Below are 19,480 nucleotides of genomic sequence, written 5' to 3' on the forward strand. Positions count from 1 at the left end.
CTTTTACTGTGTACTAATGTTGCAAGTACACGGAACGAGCAATAGGTAGTCGAACGTAAGACATTTAGATACTTGGCGACGAAGTCATCGTTTTGGGAACTAGGAAATACAATTGCAATTAAAAGATCATTATTATGTATTATATCTTGTCTATACCCAATGCCACCCTTATACTCGCCCAGGTATATCCAGCCCTTTTTTGAACGCCGTTCAATGCTAAAATTCATACTCCATCAATCAATCGTCGAAACATCATCAGTCTATAGAATGTTCCACCTCTATGTGTAATTTTTGACCAGTCGGTTTGGTCAGTGTAGTCCAAGTTGTTTGTTGGCGTCTCGCAAAAGCTTCTTCATCCGCTTGCCAACTTATGGGTTGCTGACGTAGCTCCTCGCCCGCCTCAGGTCGAGATCATCGTCCGTATCGTCTCGAGGAGCGGCACCATGAGTGGGAACCCTTTGAGCCTTTTCCAGGTCATTGGGGTTCTGACTCGTTTCCACCTCCTCATCATCGCCGCCGTAGGCATACTTGCTGCGAGCGCGGATCTTGGCGCCCCAGATCCAGAAGCAGTAGGGAATGGCGCAGCAAGCCAGGCTGATAAAGGCCAGAAGCGAAGAGGCCCACTGGTAGCCCAGCCGCGCGTACATCTGCTCGGTGAACAAGACCACGCCGGCGCCCCAGAAGCTTCGGATGCAGGTCTTGGCCGCAAGGGCAGAGGCGGCTTGGTGCTGGTAGGAGTCGACTAGGTAGTTGTTTGCAGAGTTGTAAAGGAAGATGAAGCCGAACCCGACGGGGAAGCCGCCTAGGGCCGGTCCGACCCAGATGAGCCGCGGATACGAGGTCCAGGCGAAGATGAACAATCCGATGGGAATGCACCAGCAGGAGATCATCATGGGGATCAGGCGAATCTCCGCGGGTGGTTTGCCGTTGTACTTGTGAACCATCTTGAGGTAGTGCTTATTGACCATCGGAGAGCAAGCAGCAGAGCAGAGAACGCCAACGGCCAGGGGGATGAACATCAGACCAGTGGTGCCGGCGCTCCAGCCCTTACCCTCCTGGAAGACGATGGGATACGCAACGAAGAACATGTAGAGCAGACCGTAGAGAACGCTCATGTACAGCGAGATGAGAAGCACAATAAGTTCCCGGAACAGCAGCTGGAAGGGTCGGATCATGAAGACGGTGAGCCGCTCGCTCATGGGCCGCTCATCAATGTCTTGCTCGGTGACGTAAGTCTCGTCGCCCGTCGTCTGGCGGAGCTTCTTGGCGCGGCGAGAAAGGATTGTAGGGGCGTACGTTTCGGGAACGGTAAAGGTGATGAGAACCCAAACAATGCCGGCAAGGATGAGCTGGATCCAGTACAGCCAGCGCCAGCCAGCGCCATCGGCAAGGTAGCCACCAACAAGAGGGCCGACTGTTTCGCGTTTGGTCAGTAGAGTTCAATCGTGCAAGAACTGTGTAGAGGGGTCACTTACTGGCTGGTCCAATGAAGGGAGCGGCGGAAAAAGCGGCCATGGGAACACCACGCTCCTCGTTCCTCCACAAGTCTGCAAGCGTGCCGCCCACGAGGGTCATGGGGGCCGAGAAAGCGATGCCATCGATGGCACGGCAGACGATCAGGGTTCCGATGTTCTTTGCAACAGCACAGGGGATGATGAAGATGACGGCAAGCAAGAGTGTAGATCCACTGCCGGTGAGTTAGCATGCGACAAGCCCTTCCTTCAAATGGCGTTTTCCAATACTTACTAGATGACTCGTCGTCCGAACACCTCAGACAGCGGTGCGAATGCCATGGGCCCAACACCAAAGCCAACGACAAAGACTGTGATGGCCAGAATGGAAACCTCTCTGCTGACGCCGAAATCCTCGGCAGGCCCAACAAGGTCCGCCGTGATGACGGCTGAACAAAAGGCCACCACGAAGCACGTAAGGGCAACGACCATGGTGCAATACCACTTGTACGCCTTGGACCAGTTCTTGGGGTTCTCTGGGTCTTCAGGGGTGAAGGTCACCAGCTGGTATCGCTTCTCGCCTCCCTGGCCAGCAACGGCCGGGGGCTCAACCGGGCCCGGGATGGCGCCCGTGCGCGATTCGACGCGAAATTCGTCAAAGTTGGCATCGCTGGTGAGCGTACGATACGGTAGGTTGATGTCGAGGTTCGGGTCGAACGTCTCTTTCTGGGGGCTGCGGGTTCTGCTGGCAGTCGACCCCCGCCTCGAAGGAGCCGACTTGGAGTTTCGGCGACTGGGTTGGAAATGGGAACCTTGTTCCTTGACCACGTCTGTGGCCGGCCCCTCCAAGGTCGAGGCCGAGCTTGATGATGATGATGCCGCCATGGCGGATCGACGATGGCTATGCAGAAATGGCTCGACAATTGCAAAAGGAGGTCTTGCTGTAAGTGGATGCGGTATCCAAAGAGTGTGTGTGAAGGCACCAACAGTGTGTGTGCTCGAATCATGCCATCCTCATCCAGCCGTGGCGTGCCCCGGATATATATATCCAGGCCAAAACATGCTGCAGAACCTTCGATATGATGCCACAAGAGATCTGATAGGTGCTGCTTTTGGGTGCTTCTAACCTCGGTCCATTCGCCCGGTATTCTCGAAGCCGAAGCCGGACGTCATCGAGAGTCGCCAGGGAAGGAGCTGAACAGCCACGAGGTGCAGCTGCCAAAACGCAAAGCAAAGCTGGGCGCCCCACCGCCGCCTGCCGTCACGCAGATTTTTTAGGGTCGCCCTGCAAGTGCCGCGATTGGCCAGCACGGATGAAGCCGAGAAAGAAGAGGCGACGCAGCTGCCCGAAAGAAACAACCATAAAACGGGCACTGGCTCCACTGGAGGGTCTTATCGTCAGCCTTGCCGCTTGCGTCCTGTCATAAGCGGGCGATAAGATAATGGCAGTGGGGCGGCAAGGGGGGAATAAAAGGCTTAGTGTGCGATGTTATTTCCAGATCCACTTGGCTAGACGGAAAGCAGCTAGACGCAGAAGTCGAATGAAACAGGATAATTCTGCTCAAGCTTGTTGTGAACGAGAGCCGCGATCCGGACTTGCCATGCCGCAACGCTTTCCGCAGGGCTAGACGATGAAAACTTGATAGCTTGAAGTTCGGAGTATGTTGTAGTGCTTCTCATGGCCGGTTACCCCCCTTTTTCTGGAGTTCAAAGGGTCAATATTGACTGGAATCAGCCCGTCCGGCAGGCAGGACCGGGAGCAGTGACGGTGCCCGGAATGGTGGGCCCCGGCTATGGTCCCGGAATAACGGAATCGGTAGTCATAATGCGCCACTGAAGGATCAACTACAAAAATCATTCAAGATGCAAGGGGCGCCGCCTCGTTCTCGAGACGAACTGCTGCATATGCGTGGTATCGATGACACTGACTGAAATAGACTGGGACGATAGATTGACCGGCGATATGAGATGCAAACGCTCAGGAAGGCTCTTCATACTACTCTTCTAACTGACACAACTGGACCGGAATTAACAAAACATCGAGATTATGACATCAGACAGCAAAGCTCGGAAAGAAAAAGTCTAGAACATTTCGGTGTCCGAGCATGCCTGCCGCTTTCTGCTGTTCCTCATATAGCTGCAGTTGCCCTGTTGGGCATATCTTACTGGCGCTAGAGTCCTCTTTTTACCATCCATCGTTTCCGTCCGACTTCACTCTACTCGTAGCCCCTGATTACCTGGACTGAGGCAAGTCTTATTTTAGGCCTCTTTCGACATGCTTTCGAATGTAGACCTGCCTTGATTCAATTTTCAGCTGACTGAAGCTCTCCAGCTACAGTCACTGCCGAAAGCCTAGGACATGCTCAAAGTCCACCTGAGCGGAATCCCAAGCCACAGTCCAGTGGTTCCAGCCCTGTATTAACGCATTCTAATTCCAGCTGATTAGCTGCCCTGGTTTAAACACGATCAGACCCATAATTTGCATTTGATTAGGAGCCACATCATCGATGCTAGTCACCGTGCTCCATAGTTTTAAGATGGGCTCGTACGAGCTGGATGTTAACATCTAACGCCTCTTATGGACCTTGAGGGCTTCACCAAGTGGCTACCTACCCCTGAGCAATGGCATCAAGAGCTCCGATTGCGGCCATCAATAGCCGATCTAATTCAAGTAAAACAGAATCATAAAGTTGTTCGGTCAAGGCAACACCATGAGTCACGAACTTCGACAAACCCAGCATCTTTGTCAGGTCAAGGGACAACGTAAGAGGCGGATGGGGACACCAGATCATCAAGATCTCTGGAAACCGATCTGCAACTCTCTCAACTCACACAATATATCTAACCAGCCCAACAGGTCATTGCAGACAGCATGAGCACTGGGCAAAGTCTCTGTCATTTGTAAGCCGGAATCGCCTACGCTTCGGCTGCGGTACATCCCGTCCGCCTCCCTCAACGATGCCGCCCCGGCCTCCACGGGACTTGCCAAAACTCCATGGACAGTTCATAAGAAGTCGTGCTTGGATCCTCCGGAATGCCAGGTCCCATCGATTCTTACGATTCCGTGAGGGGTTCTCTGAGCGTTTATAGCTGCGAGATGGCCGAGTCGACTGTCTATACGCTAGATGATCGCATACATGTACAACTCTCTACACCCATCTCCTTGGGATGCTTTCAACGCATGCCACATCTCAAATCTAGGGATGTGACAAGTCCTGTTAGCCTCGGATCTCCGCGGGTTCTTTGCCGGCTGGGAAGTCAAGGCTGTAATTGCTTCCATGCACGAGTCCCTCTTCGAGGCGGCCTGTCATTTCTCTGACACAGATACCCATCTCTTCTACAGGCTCTTCAAGCAAAATACCGCGTATCTATCCAGCTCTCTACAAATAAGTTCGCGACGAGACAGAAAGACCACAACTGCCTACGCTGTCCAAAAGTCAATAAACCGAGCGCTCGCTCAACAATCGACCCTCGACCCTCCCCCGTCCATCATCCGCCATCTACCATCTACCGTCTCCTATCTTCCATCAGCTGTCCAACCCAGGCATTATGCACACCATTACTCTTTCATCCTTTTACCTACCCATCTCATATAATCATAATCTCAGTCCCCTTTTTCCTTGTAAAGAACTTTGTTATACACAAGATACTAGCATATATTTCGGCAATGTTCGGCTATTGAGTAAGCCTCGAAGCGCCGGTGGAGACGACGACACAGCTTCAATCTCACCAGGAGCATCAAAGCCACGCGTAATACTACTACACACAGGGAATCTCAAACTCAAGCGTCCCGATCATCACGCAAAAGAAAAAAACAAAGCAATACTCGCGCAATCAATCAAGAAGAAAAGGATTTTATTCTGTAATAAGCTGACGAATTTCGATTGTCCATTACCATGCAGATCAACGATTGCCCGCCTCGATCAACGCATCATATTACCTACTTATACCCAACAACTGCCCAACAGCCCAACCACGCAACGCAACGCAACTGATCATCATCGGGTTTTGGAGAAAAGGAAAACAATGACATGGCAACGTCTGGATGAGTTCGATGGCGAATTTCACAATTAGCCTGATCATATCTCCAGGGCAAGGTGGCCGTTTCATCTTGCGCCTTTCCCACTGAACTTGCCCGCAACGTACGATGATCACCAACGGAAACCCCCAGGCTGCTGTAAGAACGAGTATCGACGAGCAGCTCCAACCAGCAAGCAGTCCATTAATACAGCACACAGCAGTCCCAGAATATTCCAGGAGAAACATCAGCTCCAAGAATACCTCGAGGCTCTCATTTGCAGCTCACCAAATCATGCAGCATCCATGTACTTTGCATCTTCCGTCATCATCCCGCTCCGTAGTGCAGACTCCCAAGATAGCTGAAGCCCGTAAAACTTCAACAAACCCATCGTATGCCGACCATCGAGCCCAATGCCGATGACGAACCATCCCCATATCAGAATAGAAAGAGATCGAGGCACAAAGAAGCAAAGAAAAAAAAGTCTTCAGCATCACGCTTCACAGATGGGAGGTGGGGGGGTGTTGATTTTTAGTCCAGAGCTAAATTTGCGTCTATCAAAAGCTCGTCACGAAGGGAGATAACATGGCAACCAACACATGCGCACTGAGAACTACTAGAACCATCTGTACTATGTCAGTGTGCATGGCGGTACGTTTGCAGAGATGCCACGTTCCCAACCTCTCTCTCTCTCTCTCTCGTCGACGCTGTTTGTCCTTGTCATAGGTGGGGGGAGACTTATCGACTCGTAGGTGGGTAGGTAGGTATGCAGGTAACATCGATAGCTACACCACCAAGGAGGCGTCCGATGAGACAAGACCAGAGATAGAGGCGAAGAACACAGATGGCATCCGAGATACGGCTCGTGGAACGCAGATGAGCTTTCACCGCCGTTATGGCCGTCAGCTGTCACAAACTCCAGCCGATGCAGAAAAGGGCAACACTCTCACGGCTCAATCACGCGCAGTTGCAACCCTCTGAGGTGCCACTCGCTATCCAATGTCAGATCCCTTCAAGGGGGAGAAAAGAAGGCAACGCCAACAAACCACACCTTACCTACATGTACCTTACTCGTACATACGAGGCATGTACCGTATTGCCTACCAACACACGCAGGAGGCACTACTACTACGTGTACGATACGTGCATGTATCTTCGCCCCCCCTTCCGGAAGTTCAAGACCACCGGCATAAAAGAACATCACCGAAACCAACAACCCCCCCTTTTCCTCTCTCAAATGGTGGCGTATTTTACCTCGTCCTTGTTTGCCTCATCCTCCCAAGGCGCTGCATAAAGATTGGCGCCGCAAAGGGTGGCGACGATCCCCCGCAAGCCCAGGGATCTTTGGGAAACTATGGGGGCAAGAAGAATTGATAAGAGGATTTTTGCTGCTTCTCTGGCCAGACGTGATTAGTCCATCACCAAAGGGGTTCTGCCAATCCACCGCGCTGGCTGGCGCGAATGCAGCGGTTCGTGCATTAGCCTGGCAGCAAGCATGAAGACGAGACGGGCAGGTATGACGCACCGGGCTTGGGAGGGAGTGCCTTACGGGGGTAGAAGTGGGAGAGAGGAGAGAGAGAGTGTGTGTGTGTGAGTGTGAGTGAGAGAGAGAAGAAAACTATGGAAGACGTGCAGCTATTCCCAGTCTGCGCGGCGCGAGAAGCATGGAGAGAGCTTGAGGGAAGCGGCCCGACAATCGAAGCCCCCTTATCCGCGGGCCTTTGCCGCAATGTCAATGTCGTGAATATACCGGTCATCGTGCTTGTATACCTTAGCACGAGGGGGGGGAGACTCTGCACACTGATGAATCGGAGCATTTCTAGATGCAGCGGTGTGGCCGGGACTTGACGTTGCTGGCTGGCGGAGTGGCTGGCATATTGCTTTGACTGGCTGGCGTCTTGAGAGCATCAGCAGCAGCAGCATCAGCAGCAGCAGCATCAGCAGCATCAGCATCAGCAGCAGCAGCAGCCAGACGCCGCAGTTGACATCAAACGGCAAATGGCAGACCAGCAAAGAAAAAAAGGGCAGAAACCCGCCAAACAAAAATAAAAGCCTCGACCGCTGAAATGCCCACTCCCCGGGGAGTCCCCATGGTCATGTGTCGGACCTTGGGAGGATCCGCTACGTAGGCATATTGTATGTCTGGTGGTGATATTTATGGAACAGCCGCTCGAACCGCGCCAAGCCAGCGACAGATCCTTGGAGGATGCTAGCCTGGCGTCTCCTCACGGGAAGAGGGTACTTGTACGCGGTACTAGTAGTATTACAACGAAAAGAAGTTCGAGAAAAGAAAGAAGCAGAAAAAAACAACCCCATTTGCAATGAACGGCGATCGGCATGGCACTAGATGAGCTGGCAGACCGGCTTTTCTATTCCATCGTCGGCAAAGGTCAAAGTGAGAGGGGCGGAAAGGACATGGTGATGTCGGACCAGAGGTAATACTAGAAGACGTTCGTTTTCGTGCTGGCAATGGTGATTCTTTCGATGGCCTCACTTCACTCTTTCTGGTTTGTCACTGCTGGGGTGGGAGAGACCGCTAACATCATCTAGTCCAGTGGGGCGCGTTGATCATTCCTCGCCCACATACGAGTACGTACTATTGGGACTCGTAAACAAAGAAAAAAAAGCATCAAGAAGCGGACTAGTAACAGCTGTGGATGCATGAGTCTAGAAACTTTTGGTTATATCGTGCATGGAAAGGGTGTAAGTCGAGGTGAGAGACCGTCAACAGCGCACCGCCATACACCACCTCCGTTCACTGCTGTAGGTGGTATCAAGCAACTTTTCAGGTGCAAGTCAGGGGAAACAACCGTCACTTTGCTGGTCCATAGTATGAGCGACATATTCTCTGAAACGCTAATGTGCAGCATCACCAAGGATGTCAAACCGGCAAATCTTGTGACTTGCAACGCGATCTTCATCGGCAGATGAGAGAAGAATTCGGGGTCATGATACATCGTCTAGGATGCATACTCTGACCCCAGCCTGGTCCTGTCTGCCAAAGCCCGTCAGGGTCTTCCAGAGAAGATCGTCGCTTGGCCGTTGGCGTCCAGGGCCTGCACTTGCGGCACATGTCGTAGCAGTGACACGACTCCGTATTCGACCTGTAGCACCTACACGTCTGGGGCAGCAGTCCTACCTCTGGCCTGCATGTAAATGCTACGACGACGTACAAACGGCACCAGGCCTGCCTGTCTGTCCGTACATACAGAGCCAGGGAGTGAGGTGGCATCGCGCCACTGGGGTACGTAGACGAGGTGACGTCGAAACGAGATACCCCAGTCCTGAAGCGTGGATGTGCTCCCTCTTCTCCTGTCTTCTTCGTTCCGCAGAGATCATGGCGGTTGTGCTCCGAGCTTCGCATGATGGGATGATCTCAAAGTCCACGAGGTGGCTCGTGTATCGAGTTTGACAGGGAACACGCCAGCAAAGGGATCAAGACTTGCTGTAGTATGTACACGACATGAGTCAATCAAAAACTCGCCAAATGCCGTTGATAGTATGTAGTAGTCGCACTCGCACCATCATCCCCCAGAAGGCGTGGGCTTTTGCTTGTTGGTTTACGTTTTGCCTTCTCATAAACAGCGCTGCCCCCATTGGCTGACCGACAACATACATGTACACACCATGCATCCTGGCACAAGGCACAAGGCCTGTACTCTGTCAAAGCGAGAAACTACAGGTAGCACCGCCTGTTGTACAGAGATAGGTAGGTAGGGTCCTCGAAGGTAGGGTTGCTGTAGGTAGGTATACAAGGTTGCGAGTACGCGCAGAGGTTGATAGATAACATATAGCAATCTCGAGATCGGAAAGTCGAGCAAGTGGCTGACGAGGCGTCCGGGTGCTTATCTGAGACAGGACAAAGCAGCCAAGAGGTTGGCTTTTGCGCAGGTGCCAGACATTGTACGCAAGGGTGGCAAGCTGACGCCCTCTCCGGTGTCTCACAGTTGGTCCAGACTCCAGAACCTCCCCCGGCTGGGCGCCTGGACCGAGTGCTGCTGTACTCGTAGTGATATGCAGGCATCATCGCACGGCGGCGCCAGCAGCTCGAGAGCGGCTCATCAGCTGCTCATTGCGGGAACCCATGCTGATTGATACCATACCGATACCGCGGGAGAAGAGGAGGGGCCAGGAGAGCCAAACCACATGCAGAGGGCAGACAAGCGCAAGACCAGATGCTCAATTGGCTTGCGGACTCTGAAGCGTAGGTATCGTGCTACCGAGCACGAAGATCAGAGCACGAAAGAATAGCCACGGCGCCAAGCAACGTTGTCGCTCGCTCGAGGCGGTGAGCGCGATCCAGCCGCAAATAGAGGGCAGAGCGCGAAAAAAAAAGGTGGTGTGTGTATTAGTGAGTTAGTGAGTTGCGTGAGTGTGTGGTGGCACGGACTGCGTCCGGCATGCCGTGCATCTCGGGGCGGAGAGTAATTCTTTCAAAAATAAAAAAAGAGGCGAGCGAGGATCAGTGTGGATGGGCAGATGGGAGGGATGGAGGGGCAAACTAGGTAGGTAGATGGAGGCTGGACCATCGCGAAGCCTCCCTGTCCTTGTCCCCAAGGCCTGCCAACCGCTCTATCAAGTCGCGGGCACACACAATAACACAACAATCCGAGCAGCTCTCGACACCGCAAATCTCGACAGGACACCCGTTTGACCATCATCTTCGGTCCGTCGAGTGGCTTTCGGGCGGTGCCTCTTAGTCAGACGTTGCGAGCGTCACGGAGTCATGGCGGCCAACGAACTCGTCCCAAAGACACGCCGATCACTGATACGGGCGTTCGGCTAAATGTGGACATGGCGTCGCCCTTTGAAGGTCCTTGGGAAATCTCGGGCTCAGGCAAACGGCCGGCCAGAAGCTAGCGAGAGAGCGGCGGGAAAGTCAAGGGAGCCCATGTCTTTTGGGCTTCAAAGCCTTGGGAGGTGCAGACAGCGTCAAAGCACATGTAGGTACTCTGTACAGTACAGTACAGCATGAAACGAAGTAATCATAATATCAGGTGCTTCATCAGGGCTGGATATAACGTAGAGTCGTATTAGTTAGTATTCGGGTGGTGGTAGGAGGAACATTGATGCTTGCTGCAGACGCACGGAATATCGATTAGCATCCTGCCCTCCGGGTAAGCGAAACATGAAGCAAGGGATGCCATGGGCCAGAGAGATGCGTTGGATGCTAACCGTCGGTGGTCGCTCGTCGTCTGAGACGAGACGGAGGCGTCCTTTTGTCTTGTCATGGATGATGAAAAGCGCCCGGGCTGCTGGGGGCGGTGGCTGGTCACCTCTCAGATTGTGCAGATTGCCTCTCTCTCTCTCTGCAAAGACAAATAGACAAGACAGACAGACAGACAGAAAGAGCCTCTCAATTTCCACACATTAATTAGTAGTTTCCACACATCACTAAACCTGTTCTAGGAAGGTCGGCCCCCTATAGTAATAATATGCGATTTATACTTACTATAAACTAAGTCTATTAGACTGCAAAGTTTTATATTAATTATATTTAGCAGAAAGTGTATTAATTATATTAATAAAAAAGCATTTATTATTATAATAGTAGCAGCTACTATACCTAGAATTTAAAATAATGCCTTAAAATTTATAAAAGACTTAGCTATATAAAGATATATATATTTAGCTTAAAATTATATATAAAGGTACTTTTAAAATACTTATAATACTGCTATAAGTTTTATTATATTTAATAGCTTCTTAAGCCTTAGGCTAAAAGTAGTATTTATAATACTAGAGGCAGTAGTAGCTATAAAGGCTATAGGAAATAATACTACTGCAGTATTTATTATAATAATAGTAAAGGTATAAGGAAGTATTCTTAATATAATAGAATTTAGCTATATTAATAAATAACTAAAGGCTATACTTATATAGCAGCTAGAATAATACTTATAGCTAAATTTTAACTTTACTACTATAATTTTAATTATATAAAAGCTTAATATAATATTTTAAAAGCTTTTTAGTTATTAAGCTTTTAGCCTATTTTTACTTACTAAGGGATAGGGTAGTTAAAAGGCCTTTATTATAATAGTACTTATACTAAATTATATTTATAAAATTAATTAAGTTAAATTTATTATTTAGGCTTAAAGCTATAGTTAGCCTTATAATATTTATTTTTTAATGTTTTTTAATATATTATATCTGCCTTAAGCTATTAATGCTTATTAAGGTGTAATAATTTAAGAGACTTTTTTACTTATAATAGCAGTAAGATTATATAGTAATAAGGTAGCCTTTATTATATAAAAAATGCCTTTATATAGTTTTTAAGCTTTATTTTCTTTTATAGGTTATCTTTAACTAGGTTTAGTTACTTTTAGATTTATAATAAGGCTTACTAGCTAACTTTTTATAGTAAATTAGTAAAAATTAATTTATTAATAAACTAGACCTAGCACTAGGTTACTTTATAATAAAATTAATACTAATAGTATTAATAGTATTACTTAAAAAGCTTTTAAATATACTATTAAAGTTAAAATAAATTAGTAAACCTATTTTTAAAAAGTACTTTTAACTATATATATATACTCTTTATATAAGATATTACTATAATATTATAATTTTTATATTCCTTAATTATATAATAAGTAAATTAATAGTATTTAATTATATAGGTTTTTAAAAGGTAATTTATAATTTTTATAACTTTAAATTAATATATTTTATAATATAAAAAGATATATTTTTAAACTTACTAGGCTGGTTTAAGAATATAGTCTATAGCTTAATAAAAAGCTTATTAAAGTTATCTTTAGTCTTTATATATATTATAGCTATTTAAGTATTATAAATACTATTAGTAATATTTTTTTAATTAGTTTTATAAGAAAGTAATATTACTATAAATATAAGAAGCTAAAATGCCTATAGCCTAGCCTTTTTAATAGTATTATTAGCTATTTCCTACTATATAGTATTAAATATCTTATTATTTTACTATTTAAGGGGGTTAAGGCTAAGACTAGTAGCTTTATAAGCTTTATTTTCTTTAGCCTGGCTTATAATTTAATTATTAGTAAAAGCTTTAATTTAGTTTTTCTTTATATAAAGAATAATATTCTTTATTATATACTATATATAAATTTACTATTATAAGAGATTAAAGATAATTATAAAGGCTTTTTTAAGAGCTATATTAAAGTCTGTAATAATAATCTTAAGATTTAAGATCTTAGCTTTTATAGCAGCTTTCTTTATTTTTTAAAGCAGCTAAATAAAGGCCTTTATATCCTCCTTTATTACTAACTTAAAGCTAGTGTTAAAGTTTATATATAGCGCTATTATACTAATAATTTAGAATAAGGGTATATTAAAATAGTTTACTTTATAAGTATTATTTATACTTAATAGCTTTAGGTTCTGCTTTTAGTTATTTATATTATTTTTATAAGTTTAAAAAAACCTATATAATTAGCTATTAGTATTATAATTAATTATAAAATAGAATATTTAATTATTATTTTTAAGGAAGTTAAGAAAGGCTTATATAAATATATAAAGGCTGTATTACCTTAAGTAAAGCTTATATTAATAAAACTAAATATCCTTTTTTATAAGTAATAAGCTATTATATTCCTTATAAATTTTACTAATAATTATACTAGCTATTATTATTATATTTTATAATTAGGTTTTAATAAAGTTATATAACTTTTTAAGGCTAAAGTTAATATATAACTTCTTTTAAAAATAATAAAAGAGAATTAAATCTTTAACTAAATTATAATTATACTATAAATTAATAGGTTTTATAATTTAGTAAGAGTTTTAGGTCTTTTTAGCTATAAAAAGAGTAAAGCTATAACTTAACTTTTTTATTAATATATATTTTTTAGTTTTTTATAAATACTGCTAATAAAAAGAGCCTTTATATTAGTAAATAATATAATAGTAATTAAAAATACTACTGCAGTCTTTTATTATTTATAATTTTAATATTATAAAACTATTAGCAGCTTAATTAGCTTTTATAATAGTAAATGCTTTTTTAAAGTCTTTATAAACTTACTAGTAAATAAAGGATATTTTAATAATTATAAAAATATAAAAAAAATAATAGTTTATATAATAGCAGTAATAAAAATAATAGCTTAAAGTTAAAAAGTTAATATAAAAGTTAAAAGTTAAAGCTAGGTAGCTAGCTAGCTAGCTTTTATTAGGTTATTTTTTATAATAAATTATTATAACTTTATATTATATAATTAATATAAGACTTTATAGTTTAATAGACTTAGTTTATAGTAAGTATAAATTATATATTATTACTATAGGGGGCTGACCTTCCTAGAATAGGTTTAGTGATGTGTGGAAACTACCAATTGATGTGTGGAAATTGAGAGGCTTAGACAGAAAGACAGATAAGAGAGGCCAAGTTCGAGTGTGGGGGGTCCAGTGGAGTTTTGGATGCTGGGCCACACGATGCTCATGAGACAATCCCTGTCGCTCCGAGTGACATCCCTGCCTCCCAATCAGAGGCTGGTGGAGATGCTATGACATAGGTAGCTTTTGGAGATGCTGAGGGCCTGCAGAAAAAAAGAGGAGAGAGGGAAGAGCGATGGAGGCAAAGGCGAGCAGCATCAACGTCGACTCGCAGTCGGTCATCTGGCGCCCTCTGGATCCTGCTCGTGATCTGCAGATATGGATGGATGGCATGTGTACCTAAACAAAACAGAGGGCACAGACGGGGTGAATGGCGCACTGAGGAGAAATGCAGATCGCAGCAGTCGTGACTGAATGGCAACTGGAAGCAGCAGGTAGGTAGGTATCAAGTAGCGGTACGCGCACATGCTCGCTCCAAACTGGCGCGGTGCCACGGGCTGACCAAAACACCAAAACAAGCAGCATCTCGAGTCTCGTGGATGCACCATGTCTCACCTCTCTCGACCCGAAAATCATAAAAATGATTGATATTTTCTGTCCTGTCGCGAGTTTGGCGCAGGGCCCGTGACGGACATGTCATTCGGGACAGCCTGTGGACCTCCATCATGGATGCTGGATCCCTCTCCCACCTCCATCAACCTACTAGTCCTCCAAATATCCCCTGCCCCCAGCGCCAAGTCTGAGCGACTCCAAGGCAAAGCGGGCTCCCAATTTCCAAGCCCGCCACACTTCATCTCAAAGAGGCGCGCCGTGCATGTCCTCATGCATCCCTGCAGCCACTCCCAGGCCAGATGGCCGCCGATGAAAAAAAGGGACCCCCGGCCATGGGCCAGCCTCTAGCCTCACATGCTCTGGTTTGCTGTGCTTTTCTCAACGGGGGTGCATGTACATGTACATACAATCCCAGCGATCGGACGACGAGCCTCGCCTGCAAGTGTGTGATACATATCGGTTTTTTTTTTTTTTTCTGTTGTTCCCCCTTCTTTGATGGGCATCTGCGCGAGGGAACAGAACCGACTCGACTCTGTTTCTCCTCCTAGCTCTCCAGCTGGAAAAGGTACGAGGCAGGAACACGACCGGCCCGGCGCGCAACTTTCTTTAAACAGTGGGCGCTTGAGGGCATCTCTCCGAGAGGTTGTGCTCGTACACGGGCATCTCCAGCCACCAACCACGTTCAAGTCACGGGTACGCCCAAGTACCGAGTACAAGGAGTCGCTGCCGCTGCCACGCAATATGGCGCAAACCCCACCGCTGTACGCCGTCGTTGATCGCCGCCAAGTAGCCGATACCTCGACTTGGACTTGATGACTTGAGGTTGATATCAGATTGCAGCTTGTATGGACGTGAAGCGTAGAATCATGGAAACCTGTCCGAGAAGCATCATCGTACGTTGGACACTTCCCCTTCACGAACACGAACAAGCACAATGACGTCTTTGTTCTTCTTTTTTCCTTTCCCACTTCGTCCATAAACCTTTTTAGGGGAACTTGATCTCTTTTGACAGTGGTTTATGCCGCAAAGTGGATTTTCCGACCATATACGCTCCGGCTCTGCTCTAAGCTCTTGGTATGGCAGTGTGATGCGTGTCATGGTTCGTCCTCGACGGGTAGTCGGTCAAATCAGCTGAGGACAAAGGTCATGATGCCTCTTCTCGCCAGATGCCGATGATGTCAAGCCTCCACTTGCCAGAAACCGACCGTTATTATTCACGCAGCTATTTCCGCATTGCTTGGCCGTCTCGACAACATCCCACAGGGCTGATGCCATGGTATGATGTTTGAGACTGCAGAGTGAGCACATACGAGGTATGCTGCAGCGGAGCAAGGCGCGGTTCAGCTCGGTGAATGACGAATGCCGAGACTTGCTGCGCGGCTACCGCTGAAACTGCCGCCGCGGTGACGGAAAGAAGGAAGAAAAGAAAGGAAAAAAAAAAAAAAAGGACCAGAAACCGGGAAACAGGATCACTGCTAGCATCGACATCTGGCGGTGTTGATATAGAATCTCGTTTTGATAGTAGAGCCTTCCAACAGTTTAGCATCATGCACGTATTACAGTATGAACCCTGTCCGGGGTCACGCCATGACGGCTGCTAGCCTTCCGTACGGACCATCACATGGGGCCAGGCATTTACACTTCGTCAGACCAGCCTACTATTTTCGAGTGTCGCCGTGGTAACTTGGGCTTTGAAACAATTTTTTCCTCTTCGGTAGCGGGCAAAAAGGCTCGATATTGTCGGGTTCCGCAAAATGGCCCTGTCGACGAACCGACTCATGGGCACGGCCGACAAGACAGGGGGAGGGGGATGGCCGATTGGGGCCATTTCGGCGAGCCCATTCCGAGCAGTGGCAGTGATACCTGTCTTCATGTTGCAAGCAACATAGGGTCCGTACGAGGAGTACAAACTCGTACAATACCTACCTACCTAGGTAGCACCGTGGATTGGCTCCATGCACGCGCCTTTCTGCTTCAGCTGCGGACTGGTTCGAGCTGGAGAGTGAACCACATGCGTACAGAAATACGCAGCACGCAGACGCCGTACATGCGCCTGTCGACCAGGCAGCCAGTCAACGGCGGGCATGCAGAGGGTTGCCGGCTCGAGGCCAGCTGGGCAATGTCTCGCAGCCACCAGGCTTGTCCAGTCCCATGACAAGGAGCAGCACATGTATCTGGAACCTCGCCGAGACAAGGGAAAACTTCCAAACGGCGGCTGTGAGCGTCCAAGGGCAAGAAGGGCAAGGGAGTGGCCCTCAGCGATCTCGAGCCTAAGATGACCGTGGATGGGCGCTCGCCCAATCAGCAGCGCCAGCGGCCTGGATCTGGGATTGCTGGCGTGCGCCGAGCATGAGCAAAGAGGCAAGGAGCAGTGATGAGTCGGAACAGAGCAGGCGAAGATTGGGCTGGGACTGGGCTGGGCAGGAGACTGACCCGACGACGGGCTGGGGCCTGCAGCAATACTAGTAATAATACCTGTGCTAGCAATAGTATCTCTGAGATCCTCCGCGGGGGAGACTGGGAGACTGGAGGTGGGAGGGCTGGTAGCTTGGTTGGCCGCTGTTGTTGTCAGCCGCAAGAAAACACAAAAAAGGGAGCCCTGGAGGCGGTCGTGTGCCTCTCCCTCTCTCTCCGTAGGGCCCGAGCCGGACGTTTTCGGCGAGCTGATGTGATGCATCATCGAACGACCAGCCCAGACCTCAGCGCTGGCACAGGCCGCAATGACAACCTGACCTTTGGATAGGTACCTACCTTACCTAGATACCTACCTTAGTGTGTGCCTCACAAACAACTCTAAAGGCGCCATGGCTCACGGCCGAGAATATGGAGACGGGATAATAACAATATAATGGAGAAGGTCCCCTCGGCGCTGCTCGATTGGCGTGCGGACTTTGAAACGAGCCCAGCAACTTCGTCACTCCCGCCGTGTTTTACGTAGCCAAACTCGTCATTTTACGGGTTGCGCCTCGCTGCAAGCCTCCCAGGATGCATCCCTGCTGGCGCCAAAAGAGAAAAGAGAGAGCGAGAGAGAGGGAGGGAGAAAAGGGAACCCCCACATGATGATGGATGGACCCTCCTCCGAACATCAACATCACCATTCCGCGCAGTGATTGGAGGCTTGGGGGGAGAGCTGCTCCCTACATGCAGGTGAGGTAGTGAGTAGCGCTGGGATGTAGCGTGTACATGCATGCCGCACCCGCGACGACGACGACGACGAAGATGTCTGGGCCTGTGCTGTTCTGCTCTGTTCTGTATTTTACGGAGACGGATGAGAAAACACACTGTCGGTTTTTCGAGTTCCGTCCGTGTGTTGTCTTGGAGTCGACAAATGTCTTGAACGCTCTCTAGCTTATCGCGCACGCTCGCTATTTTTACCTCTTTCCCCTCTACTACCTACTATCTCTCTCCGTCTCTCCGTCTCCCTGGCTTCCAGCTTCCTTTTCTTTTTCTTCCCTTCCCTAGCGCATAAGACCGCACCAACACTAGCAATTTCTCTTTAGCAATGATCCTCTATCAGGCTCTGAAAGAAACGGTCACAGAAACACAGCGCGAGAGACAGGACGAAGAGACCCTGTCGTTGGGCTCCATAGATTGGCGCCACTGCCGGGATAGTAGCGAGGACGTTATGAGCGCCAGCGTTCCGTAGTGCCTTCATGGGCCAGGCGGCGTAGAGATAAGGCATTGATTGCTTTTTTATTTTCCAACTTTTTTGTCCTAAGCAACAGGAGACGGGCGAGATTGTGAATCCAGCCGAGCGTAAAATACCAGAAATCGCGATCTCGGCTGGTGGAAGAGGGCCTAGCGACAGAGACACCCGATGATGCCTCTCGATGCCTCCAGGTACCTACTAGTAGGTAAGGTAGGTCTCTCTCTCTCTCTCTCTCCCTTGACTCGAGCGCCGTTGATGCTGGCCGTAATATCGTTGGCGTCCATGTATGTATGTATCTGTACCGCGCCCCCCCCCCCAGACCGTCCAGTGCTGCCGCAAACCACTGCAACTCGTCCGGCCTGCGAGCAAGTGCCAGAGGCACCGCCACTGATTGGCTCCCCGGCCGGGGGTGCACGCACCGAGCGCGGCAACTGGGCTCGCTGCTCCAGCGCTGGGCTGCCCGCCAACCGCCGAGGTACCGGGTACTTTGCTCGCTGCTGCGGCCCACCCCCCAGCCCGCGCCATGACCTGTGACCCTCCCCAATCAGCAGGCATCAGAAGGGCCCTGTCGCCAGGCCCACCGCGCTTTGTTCGCTTTGTTATTAGAGACCTCGATCCCAGGACCCCTCCATTTTCTCTGCCTCTGGACCCTTTCCCTCGCCTCGCTCAACAACCGCCCTCAACCTGCGCGACTACGGACAGACGAGCCTGCAAGGCTTCAGGTTCAGGCTCAGGTTTGCTTTGGCTTTGCGCCCGAGTGCAACAAAAGACGGCAGCCACTTTCGCCGCCGGCATCGCATCGCCTCGCCTCGCCTCGCATCGCCATCACCATCGCCATCACCATCGCCAGAAGCGCCTGGATATTATCTGCCGGCAGATTTTGGGCGGACCAACGGTGGTTCCTTTTGTTTTCCCCCTTCACTTCTTCGGACCAACCCGCCGGATCCTCATCGTCTGTGTTTCTTCTTCCTTTTTTTTTCCACCCTCCTCTTCTCGTTTGTTTTCGACTTCCAAAAGAACACTTCCTTCGTCTCCGTCATTTCCTATTCTGCCGTTGCGGTTCCTTCTTCTGCGAAGACGTCGCCCAATCGATCCACTCCCCCCGAATCTGTTGACGACAGGTGAGTCACGGTATATTGCTCTTCCTCTTCTCTTGTTTTGTTTTTCCCTCGCTTCGTTGCCATCTGCTATCGCTGTTCTGCCTGTTCCGCTTGCCTGCTCTTTGACCATGTTCCCTACATTCTGTCTGCCTGCCTATTTGCCCTCTGCTGCGAGGAATCGAGATCCAAGGAAAGAAAGAGAACGACGGAGAAAAAGGACAAGACAGGCCAGATGCCCTCGCCGCGATCCTCCTCTCCCTCAGAACTGTCAACATCCACCCCCCCAAAAAGAAAGAAGCCAAACCGCTGCCTCCTACTGTCCAACCACCACCTTCTTGCCTCGTACAAAACCCTCACTTCTTCCTCTTCTGCC

General features: G+C 48.4%; 2 protein-coding genes across 2 annotated transcripts; both read right to left on the reverse strand.

The window, feature by feature from the left end:
- Window positions 1-179: 179 nt before the first annotated feature.
- Window positions 180-2,336, reverse strand: TRIREDRAFT_75937 (uncharacterized protein; the record flags this gene model as incomplete). The annotated part of the gene is made up of 3 exons (XM_006963355.1): window positions 180-1,414; window positions 1,476-1,687; window positions 1,747-2,336. 3 exons carry the CDS (start codon window positions 2,334-2,336, stop codon window positions 369-371), a joined length of 1,848 nt encoding a protein of 615 aa, XP_006963417.1. The 3' UTR covers window positions 180-368.
- Window positions 2,337-7,176: 4,840 nt separating this feature from the next.
- TRIREDRAFT_104927 (uncharacterized protein) lies at window positions 7,177-7,422 on the reverse strand (the record flags this gene model as incomplete). Its single annotated transcript, XM_006963356.1, has 1 exon — window positions 7,177-7,422. One exon carries the CDS (start codon window positions 7,420-7,422, stop codon window positions 7,177-7,179), a length of 246 nt encoding a protein of 81 aa, XP_006963418.1.
- Window positions 7,423-19,480: the final 12,058 nt, after the last annotated feature.

This window comes from Trichoderma reesei (assembly GCF_000167675.1).
Source record: "Trichoderma reesei QM6a unplaced genomic scaffold TRIREscaffold_4, whole genome shotgun sequence".
Classification (NCBI taxonomy): domain Eukaryota; kingdom Fungi; phylum Ascomycota; class Sordariomycetes; order Hypocreales; family Hypocreaceae; genus Trichoderma; species Trichoderma reesei.